The sequence below is a fragment of the Triticum urartu genome, chromosome 4, assembly GCF_003073215.2.
Source record: "Triticum urartu cultivar G1812 chromosome 4, Tu2.1, whole genome shotgun sequence".
NCBI classification, from domain to species: domain Eukaryota; kingdom Viridiplantae; phylum Streptophyta; class Magnoliopsida; order Poales; family Poaceae; genus Triticum; species Triticum urartu.
Genome location: NC_053025.1, coordinates 597,405,889 through 597,417,369, shown reverse-complemented (window position 1 = coordinate 597,417,369; position 11,481 = coordinate 597,405,889). Strand labels below are relative to the sequence as shown.

Here is an 11,481-nt window from a genome sequence, read left to right as displayed (position 1 = left end):
ACTACTGCACACCAAGAAAATACACGAGAAAGTCCTGCAAGTAATGTCGAAGCCCGCTGCACCCCAGGACCAAAGACAGGAAAACAAAGAAACATCAAGGTTCAGTCAGTAGCATGGAGGCACCGGGGGTCGCCTGACCATGGAGCATCGGACAAAACGAGCACCTGTCTTCCAACACCGAAGAGGAACCCTATCCTCTCACCTAGGCTCGAAGGCGCCGCACCATCGGATCGTTGGGAGCTCACCTGAGAGCTAGAGCAGGCGCCGGCCGACACACCAGAGCAAGTAAACTATCGGTCCTCGCCACACCAAAGACACACCACATCCGCTACACTGCCACCTTCCTTGTACACCGAGAAACAGAAGGAAAGCTGCCGGGAGGATCATCGAAGAAACAATGCGGAGCACCAGGGAAGAAAGTTGGAAGCACCAGGTGCCGCTCCAGTGTCCGCACAAGGGAAGAGGCTTCTGCGGTGCGCGTCGTGGGGCTGTCAACGGGAAGAGGAACCCTATCCCCCTCCAACCCGGCTCAGGAGCAGAGCCACCATGACACACCACGACCTTGCCGCCGCAGAGCATTACTCCGTCAAGGCATACACCTGCAGGAACACACACCCTACACAAAAAAATCACCCCTTGGGCTCGCCGCCGACGGGCGCTCTCCAACCTCACAACCACTCTCCCGAAGAACCAGAGAGCCCCAGGCGGCGTCTCCAAGGAGAGAACGACGCGCATGGCGCCGCCGCTGCCCAACCCGGGACGGGTTTTGGGCTTTCACCCGGGATCTGGGACGGGGGTGGAAAAAAATAGGTCCTCAACGGCGCCTCCAGGGAGGAAAACCATGCGCGCACGCGCCGTGGCCGGAGAACCGGCCAAGGGATTACCCCAGACGCAATCCTATACCACCATCACCCCGCCAGCACCGGATCTGATAGCCAAAGCCAAGATTGAACACCGCCAGAGGGGGGAGTGGAGCAGAGGAGGAGAGAAGCACGACCTTCAGATCTGGAGTGGAAGAAGCCCACACCACGACCACCTCCTGCCGGCTCCTCGCTGCCCAAGCTGCCGAGGAGGCCGTCCGCCGCATCCCGAGCCCGCGACCTGCCGCGAAGGTGGCGCCGCCTCGCCGTCCGGGGCCGCCGCCCCGGCGTCCAGGGTCCTTCGCCAAGGGACGAAGCGACGGGGAGCCTCGCCGCCACCTTCATCGGCAGCCTCCTAGGTTGGCGTACCTCTGGCGGCGGCAAGGGGAGGGGGGGCTGGAGGGGGTGGCGGCGCCGGGGGAAACCCTAGTCGCCCCCGAGTCGCCCAAGGGGGACGACGCGGGAGCCGCGAGGGGGGGGTGTTGAAATCCGTAGACAGTAGTTTGTCAATAGCGTAGATCCCTGCTACTTCTTTCTTGGAAAAATCAGAGGGGGTCTTCATCAGCATGGACATTGTGTGGTCTCTACAATATTCAACAACGACATTGTCATGGAAGCCACTGGTGCTCAAGTTTACACACAAGTCGTGCAACCTGTAAGCACGTCGTGTGGCAGTTAAGCATGGCACAATATTCAGCAGCCATGGCACAAAATCACAGAGACATATAGAAGCCTCTACTGGTGTTGGCCAGGACGAGGGAACCCCATCCTTTTGTGTTGTTTAATTTCTTGTAGTATTAGCCTAACACACGGATAGTATTTAGTTCTGGATTTCTCTCACCCTCACTCCTGACTCCTGACAGTGATGTGCAGTTAACTATATGCATACTCTTCTCCACCAATCCAGGCAGCTGGCCAATTTTGTCAATTCATGTTTCAGTCGCTTTGAATTCTAATCCTGGAAGTCATCATCCGCGTGCTATCCCACATCCACATCTAAGAAGCTATAAATAGCATAGGCCCCTGCTAGTCCTAAGAAGGAAAAATCAGAGGGGTCTTCATCTGCATGGACATTGTGTGGTCTACAATATTGACCTGCAACATAATACTTTCATGGAAATCCCTGCTGCTCAAGTTTACACGCAAGTCATGCAACTGTACATTGAAAGACAATCGCCAACTCATATCAACTGTACATTGAAGACAATCGCCACTCATATCACTGTAAGCACATAATGGTGGCAGTTGAGCATGCCACAAAATTCAACAGCCATGGCACCAAGAGTTGAGTCTATTATTTCGTTGTGAGGTGACACCAAGAGGTGGATACCATAAATATCATGCATACCATTGGGTATCCTGCACCAAGATCGAACACACATCCATCCCAAAAGCACCCATGGGCACAATTCAACTCTCCTGCATCCAGATAGCCATAGGCTTGCTCTTCCTCACTCAAGCCAAGAGCACCAAAGAGGAGACATCTGCCCATCGAAACTATACCATCACCAGCTGTATTTCGGATGAGAGGTCTGCCCTTGTCACCTTCAGGGCAGGCCTCTCAGACACTGCAAACCGTCTTTCATCATGGAAGGGCGGTGACTGCTGCCAATGGAAGGGCGTCCACTGCAGCAACATTACCGGCCGTGTCATCAGGCTCGATCTCCATGGACCAGATTGCCACAACAGCATTGTGCAGGTGCTTGGAGGTAACATAAGCTCCTCGCTGCTTGGTTTACAACACCTACAGTATCTCGACCTCAGCTGCAACAGGTTCGAGTTGCAGATACTAGAGTTCTTAGGCTCCCTCTACAACTTGAAATATATAGACCTATCAAATTCATACTTCGTTGGAAGGGTACCCCCACAGCTTGGTAATCTCTCCAACCTGCGTTACTTCAGTCTTGATTCCACTCTTGGTGACACATACTCCAGGGATATCACGTGGTTGTCCCGGTTAACTTCCCTTCAACACCTAGACATGACATTTGTAAACCTTAGTACAATTGCTCATTGGCTTCCGGTTGTGAACATGCTTCCATTTCTAAAAATTCTCCGTCTTGGATATTGCGATCTTACAAGCAGCCCTGATTCTCTTCAGTTTTCAAATCTGACATCTCTTGAAATACTTGACCTTCTGGCCAATGACTTCCTCAAACGTAGCACGCCAAACTGGTTTTGGGGTTTAACTAGACTTAAGTATCTAGATATATCAGCGAGTGGTCTCCATGGGCCGTTTCCCGACGAGATAGGTAATATGACCTCCATGGTTAGACTTGATTTATCAAGCAATGACCTGGTGGGCATGGTACCAACTAGCATGAAGAATCTTTGTAACTTGGAAGAGTTGTTTCTGTTTGAAAACAACATCAATGGGTGCATAGCAGAATTCTTCCAACGCTTACCTAGTTGTTCATGGAATAAGTTACAAACATTGGATCTAGCTTTTACCAATCTGACTGGAAGTCTGCCAACTACGTCAGTACCCTTAAGCAACCTGACAATCCTTGATCTAAGCTGTAACAAGCTCACAGGCCCCCTGCCGTTGTGGATAGGAGAGCTCACAAAGCTAAAATCATTGTACCTTGGCTCCAACAACCTGGATGGGGTCATACATGAAGGTCATTTATCACGTCTAGACATGCTAGACGTGTTGACATTGTCTGACAACTCCATAGCCATCGTAGTCAGCCCAGCTTGGGTTCCTGCCTTCAATCTAAAAACACTTGAACTTCGATCCTGCCAGCTAGGGCCCAAGTTTCCAATGTGGCTTAGATGGCAAAGACAACTATATAGTCTCGATATATCAAACACAAGTATATCTGACACGTTGCCAGATTGGTTTTGGGTTTCAACTTCCTCAGTATTGTATATCAATATCCGAGATAATAAGATCAGAGGAGTCCTCCCATCAACAATGGAATTTATGAGAGGAATAGCAATGGATTTTAGTTCTAATCAGCTCACTGGTCCAATTCCTAAGCTTCCTACAAATCTATCCAACCTAGATATCAGTAGGAACAATTTAGTAGGACCATTGCCATTAGACTTTGGAGCGTCGGGACTTCAAACACTTGTTCTGTTTGACAATTGTATCTCAGGAAACATACCATCTTCTCTGTTCAAATTGCAATCACTCAGTCTGTTAGACATATCAGGAAACAATCTAACTGGGTCAGTTCCAGATTGCCTAGACAATGAATCCACAATAAACACAACTAGTCTGAGTATTCGTAACCTAAGCTTGAGAAACAACCACCTCTCTGGTGAATTTCCTTCATTTCTCCAAAGCTGCAACCTACTCATCTTTCTTGATCTTTCAAATAATCATTTCTTTGGGACTTTGCCAACATGGATTGGGCAGAAATTGACGTCTTTGGCATTCTTACGTCTGCGATCAAATATGTTTTATGGCCACATTCCAGTGGAGCTTATGAAGATCAGTAATCTTCAGTATTTGGACCTTGCCTACAACAATATAACTGGGATCATACCAACACCCATTGTTAACTTCAAAGGGATGATACTAATGGGAGATAACGATGCTGGATATGAAGAAGCATTTGGCCATGGTTTGGCAATCGGTGATAATGAATTGGTGGACTACAGTGAGAATTTCACAGTACTCACAAAGGGTCAAGAGAGATTATATACAGGAGAAATCATATTTATGGTGAATCTTGATTTATCCTCAAATAATCTTGTTGGAGATATTCCTGAAGAAATTGGCAGTCTTGTCGCATTGAAGAGCCTGAACTTATCATGGAATGCGTTCAGTGGAAAAATTCCTGAGAAGATTGGTGCCTTGGTGCAAGTGGAGTCACTCGATCTATCACACAATAAGTTGTCTGGTAGAATCCCTACAAGCTTATCGGCCCTCACATCATTGAGTCGCCTGAACATGTCTTACAACAATCTGACAGGAGAGGTGCCCTCCGGAAATCAGTTACAAACACTCGAGGATCCGGCATACATATATGTCGGCAACCCAGGCCTTTGCGGCCCTCTTCTCCTGCAGAAATGTCCAGGACAAGTCGAGGACCCAACATATATTCCAGCCACTCAAGGAGACAATGAAGGTGTAACCGACGTGACTTCATTTCTCCTCGCCATGGGTTCTGGACTAGTGGCAGGTCTCTGGGTAGTCTTCTGCATCTTTTTGTTCAAGAAGAAATGGAGAGTTTCTTGGCTCTCGCTCTGTGACAGCATGTATGATCGGATTTCTGTGCTAGTCGCTGTGACCTGGGCTTCCTTGACAAGAAAATCTGGGTAATGCTTAGATTATTAGCACCGGTCATGTGTTTGTTACTATGTAAACTGTGCGGGCTTTACCATGTATCAATATTGTACAAGTATTGTATAAGTACTGCCAAAGATGTGTTTGAGTAGTATGCTGTCGACTGAGGTTGGCACAATATTTGGTTGTATAACTTCACAGGTGATGAATGATACCAGGGACTGCAATTAGCGCCCTGTTCCTATTGTGCAATTGCCTGAACTGCTGTTGTGTAATATTCTTTATTTCGTCTTCTTTGGAGAAATGATGTTGAATGTTGGTGTGCAGTTTTAGAATGAAGGGATCTAGTTGTGGGATGAAGTAAGAATTATGATCCGATGAAATAATCAAAAGGATCAGCCTGGAGAACAGTATTTCTAGCTGATTTCTCGAGGCAAGTCTACAAGGAGTGGTTCACAAAATCTAGCACCAATAACTATCATGTCGGGGTTGCTATTTCTGCTTTTAATAGCTCACGTCGGTGGTTGTCCCCGTTGGAAAAACCACACCCAACTTCACTTTTTGCCTGCGATGAATCTTGCCTATGTCGCTATTCAACATCTGCAAGGAAGACATATAATTCTGAAGAAACCCAATCTAGTGTAATGCCTCACTTTGCCAAGAACAACATCATTTCGGTGATGTCAAGTATGCCACCACATGAACATCAATTTTGTGTGCATGTCTTCATTCATCTTGTCAAGCACAATAAGAACATAGTCTTTCCTGAAGTAATTTAACTCGTTATCCCATGGGATGCCCAAAACATCTTGCAAGCCCATATCGCAAATCCCCAACAAACGTACACCACATTACCGCATGAAAGACGTGTTTTAGTTCGCTACCGCAAACATTGCAAATTGGTGATAGAGTTGGTATCCACTTGCATCGATTAGTGTGTATCAGAAGGGATACATAGGCTAGCTCCACGCAAAAACATGAACCTTCAGGGGCACTAGGGCCTTCCAAATTTTTTTGGTTGTGTTGGAGTTTGCTTGTACTTAGTGTAGCATCGAGCGCCAAAAGGTAGGTGCTCCGGACAAAAAACATGTCGTTCTTAGGATAGTAGGTAGTGAAGTCATCATCTTCATAATTTGGGCAACCTGATTCTTGACTTTGAATGATTACTCGCAATATTATGGTTTCCTCTCGAGATCCAACTAATTCTCGTCTTTTAACATTTACAGGCCATGCATAATGCCTTGTCATCCTAACGATGTAGTTCGAACAAAAGCATTATCTTTAAACCTCCCTCAATATATATACTTAGTTTTCAATAATATTGCACATAATTTGTCCGAGCAGGGATTTTAAAAAAAGTTAGGTCTCTAAATCTAGTTCCACTAGCCTTTTCTCTTTCATCACCCCCACCGAAGAGGAGAATTCAAAAACACTCATCCCATAAGTAAGGGAGGATGCGATACATGTGATATATTCCACAAGAGTTAGTTGTGTGTTTATGATAGAAAACAAAACACCACACATGAACAAACGAGTGATGGCCACAAAGATGACATGCACACACACACACACAGAAGATAAGCATGACATGCAACAGGAGATGTAAGTCACCACACTAAAAAAAAATAGAGTTTACAAGACATAGAAGAATCACAAGTAAGAACAAGTCTGGTAACTCTTACACCTTGGGACCATCCTAGTTTGGAGTGAATCAATATTATCTCCCATCAGGACCAAGACACCAATAATAGAGAAGGAGACACTATTATTACAGTGGCTGGGCGTCTTATTTTAGATCTTCAGTGGGAGTGTGTGACCCTAACTGAGGAGGTGGTGAAGCAGCACCCTTCTCGCCCTCGGCCTTGTCTGCACAGGTACTAGTCATGCGAACATCAGCAGCAACTTCCTTGGCAATAATCTCAGCAGCTTCTACAAGCGTGTTCGTAAGTGTAGATTTGCCTACAAATATGTAAACAAAATGTAAGAATGGTGCTCAATTTTATTATTCAACAAAATGAAAGCATCAGTTTTGAACAACTGAACACAATTATATGAAGAGACAATTACAAATTTAGTAGGGCACAACAGTGAAGTACATTGTGTGCGTTGGCGGAAACGTCTTACCCGATCTAGGGCGACGTGCTGCATGTTTATAGGCAAGGTGCGAGCCTGAGATACGCGTACAAGAGTTGGTTGAGATACAACTTGATGAGGAAGAAAGATAAGAGAGATAAGGGGATAAGCTAGCTAGTAGGTACAACAGAATATCTCATGCGCCTTGTCGTGGAATTGTCACGGCAGATGTCATTTTGCAAGGACTTAGTCGTGGAGCCATCGCAACTAGGAAGTTTAAAGGGGTTAATCGGGACAAGGACACGCGAGGTTTATACTAGTTCAGCCCCTTACGGTGAAGGAAGGCCTACGTCTAGTTGGGTTGGAATTGCTTGAGGTTTCGATGACCAGGGAGCGAGATACGCTATGCCTGGCTCTCGATCCATTGTTTCTCCTCCTAAGCCGCTGGCGGGTTGTCCCCTTATATACACGGGTTGACGCCCTGCGGCCTACAGAGTCCCGGCCGGCTCATAAACAGTGTCCGGCTCGGCGACTAGTTACTTCTACCTTACAGTACAAGTTATACCATCATGGCGGTTTATCTTTACGGGCCTCAGAGTCGCTTGTGGGCCTTTAAGCCTTTTAGTGAACCGCCATCTTCATGCCTTGGTCTTGGGCTTCTGATGAACCTCTATTTGCGTAACCCGGCCTCTCTTGGATGGCTTATACCAATAGTCATATCCCCAACATTAGGCCCTAGATTGATTTGAACCGGTTCATGTCAATCTTTGAAAACCTTATGAACTGGCCTTTAGTCTTCTGTCTTGCGTGAAAATTGTAACCCGCCGTGACGTCATCCTCTGGCTCCGGGTTAAATCATCGTGACGTCATCTTCAATAAAACTTATATTTTAATTCATCATATCTTCGACGGATCTTTGCCTTTACTGACCCTCCCAAAAATCGAGGCGTCGGGGCCGCTGGATAATGATGTCTTGGTCTCCTCGTTTCTCGCGCCGTCTCAGTCGGTCCTCCTTATAAATAGGCACGACCTAGGTCTTTTTCATTTCCTCCGGTCGTCTTCTTCCTTGCACTCCCTCTTCTGCCACTCGAGCTCCGCCGCCGCCACCATCGGAAACCTCGTCTTCACCGACTCAGGCCGCTGCATCACCTTGTTTTTGACCAGAGAACAACGGCAACCCTCCGCAGTTCTTCCACGTCGGTGAGTTCTCTTTCCCCCCTTTCTCAGATCTGCATTAGTACTATCTTGAGTTCGTCGACGTTCATCGTCGCCCGACGCAACCTCCATTAGTTCTTACCTCTAATACCTTGTTCAGATCGTAAAAACCACATAGAACTGCTGCGGAGGATGTTGTGTGCTTATTCTGTATGAAAACAGATCTCATTTCCTTGTTTTGGAAGCCCTCCTTGAGTATATGAACTTCCCTGTACCGTTTTAGGTCTAGAAAATTTTCCTTTCCAGAGCATCGTTTGATCCAAAATAATAATTGCAATTTGTGAAACCTGTTTGCTCCATACTTAGCCAAAAACTGTGCATGTTGACTCTGTTTCAGCCATAGTAGTCCGTGTAACCGGTTTAAGATAATACTGGCTGTCAGCACCGCTTGCCTCTGGCGACTTAAGAAAACCTTAATCATCTTTAATACCTGCAGCTGTTAAACATTATCACATGTTACCTGTATGTCATTAGGCCCCTTCTTAAGCCGCCATCTTAAATAACCCAATAATGTTTATTCTCTGGGTTACAATAAACAGGAAAATTTCCTTTATCTTGTTGTAGGCTTCAATTTACCCAATGGCACCCAAAGCTGTTAAACCTCTGGTTACCTACAACTGGGTCCCATCCATTGTTACAGAGAGCAAACTGTCCGAGTTTGTAAAGTCTGGCCATCTGCCCAAGAAGGATGTCATGTCTTATCGTGCTCCTGACCCGTCTGCAGAGAAACCTCAACCCAAGGAAGGGGAGGTGATGATCATTTTTACCGATCACATGAGCCGGGGATTTGCTCCTCCCGGTTCAAAATTCTTTAGAGACGTTTTGCACTTCTTTGACTTAAGACCTCAAGACATCGGGCCCAATTCCATGTCAAATATCTGCAACTTCCAAGTTTTCTGTGAGGTCTACCTTGGAGAAGAACCCAGCCTACTTTTGTTCAGGGAATTGTTCTATTTGAACCGGCAGAATGAGCGGGCCAACGGGCCCAGTCTGGAGCTTGGTGGCATATCGATTCAAAGGCGGAGAGACTGCCTGTTCCCTTATGCTGAATTGCCGAGTCATCCAAAGGACTGGAACCAGACATGGTTCTACTGCCAAGATACTTCTCCGGCTGGTGAAAACCCGTGCATTGCGCCTTGAACCTACTCATCCGCTACCGGATAAGTTGACTGCTATTGAACATCTGCCACTCACCCCCAAGATCGAGAAGATTAAAACTCTTTTAGGGAACGGCTTAGATGGCATTGACCTGGTCCGAGTCTGGGTTGCTTGGAGAATAATTCCGTTAAGCCGCCGCCCTGGCTTAATGTGTAATTATTCAGGCGAGAAAGATGACCCTCAGCGTCATAGTCCTGACGACTTACCATATGACGTAGTGGAAGCTACAACTCAGTCTTTGTTGAAAGAGGGCACAGTGAATAGTAACGCTTTCGGCTTACTACCTTTTTGCAAGAAGAACCTGGCCCCTGCAGTAAGTTTCCAGCCGTCGGGTTATTTTTTATCATGTTATACTGTATTCTTATGCATAACCCTTTATAACCATTTACAGGCAAATGATAACTTCTGGAAAATCCAATATGATCATGAGGCGGCCAAGAAAGCCAGGGCAGCCAAGAGAGCCGAAAGGAAAACCGCCAAGCCCACCACGTCAAGGAAAAGGAAGCCAAGCGCTTCTGAACTGTTTCAGCTTGATGATTCTGATGAAAATGAGGAAGAGATAACTTTTTAATTTCCCTTTCTCCTTTATCACTACCTTACTGATATTAACCTTCTTTCAGGAAGACACGGGCAACAGCCAACCTGTCGAGGAAGAGGTAACTATAATCTCCTCCGACTCCAAGCTTCGGCCGCGTCAGAAAATTTGAAGAGTAACCCGGAAAGTACGATTTTCACACCCTTTGGCTTACCAAGATCCTGACTTTCTTTTGAAGCAACAGCAATTTGAAAACCGGAGGCAGACCCGGACCAGCAAGGATGCAGAGCTATCCTCCGGCTTGCCTGACACAACCCGGAAGTGTCGGACTAAGGTTATCTCCAACTTATACCCTTTTTTACCTTTGACGGGTATAATCCGTCAACCTCTCAATTCCTCTGACTCCAATTACCAGGATACCTCTCCTTCATCCGGCGAGTCCATGCAATAAAACATGCCGGCTTTTAAGACTGCCCCTGGGTAATATCAATTTATTCACCTTATGTTTTTCTTTCTTCATGTTTCTTTACTTATTTCTCTGCTTTGCCCACAGCGTGCAGGTTAAGCCCAGGAAGAAAACCAAGAAGGACAAACCGGCCCAAACTCTTGTGGTGACTGAACCGGAACAGGGTATAGCTGCTCCCGACTCTTCCACACATCAACCGCCGCCTGAGCCGGCTCAAGACATTGCAGCACCAACTTCTGACCCGCCTGCTGAAGATATTCTTGATGGTTCTGTTAACCCGGAGGCACCTATCCCAGTCAAAACGGCTGACCCAGAAGTGGAATTTCTCACGGCTCAATTCGTTGAGCCGGCCAGGCCCACCATCCTTGCCAAATGTTGGGCTAAAGAGGAGTTGCTAGAACGCCGTAAGGCCAAGATGGATATCACCGACTATACTCATTTGAGTATTGGAGAGATCGTCTCGGGCTATATCAACCAGGTGCAAAGCAACCGTGACCTGGAAATTGACTTGGTGAAGCAAATACAGCAAAAATCTGAGGTATGACTTATGCGTCCTTACTTTCAATCATACTTACTGTACCAGCCCCCAAGTCTGTTGCTTATGAATAAATATGCTGTAGACTTAGAAAAATTGTTAGAGCTGCTTGCCCGGCTTAAAGATAAATATTTAAACCGGATGTAACACAATACCTTTAACTTGCGATACACATTAGCCCCCAAGTGCCAAGTATCTTTGCTTGAAAAGTATTTGGGACTTAATATCCAGGACCGGCTTAATAATTTAGAAAGCTTCGGTATACATTAGCCCCCAAGTGTCAAGGATCTTTGCTTGCAAAGTGCTTGGGACTTAATATTATTTACCGTGATCTTGACTACTATCCGGTGCAATGCAGGCCATCATAAGTCAATTTGAATCGGAGATTGCTGACCTGAAGAA

The 11,481-nt window shown here is 46.3% G+C and overlaps 1 protein-coding gene across 1 annotated transcript; it reads left to right on the top strand.

The window, feature by feature from the left end:
* The first annotated feature begins 2,383 nt into the window (after positions 1-2,383).
* LOC125554934 (receptor-like protein 45) lies at positions 2,384-6,296 on the top strand. Its single transcript, XM_048718297.1, has 2 exons — positions 2,384-2,569; positions 4,225-6,296. The coding sequence occupies exons 1-2, from the start codon at positions 2,384-2,386 to the stop codon at positions 5,131-5,133; spliced, it is 1,095 nt and encodes a 364-aa protein (XP_048574254.1). The 3' UTR covers positions 5,134-6,296.
* Positions 6,297-11,481: the final 5,185 nt, after the last annotated feature.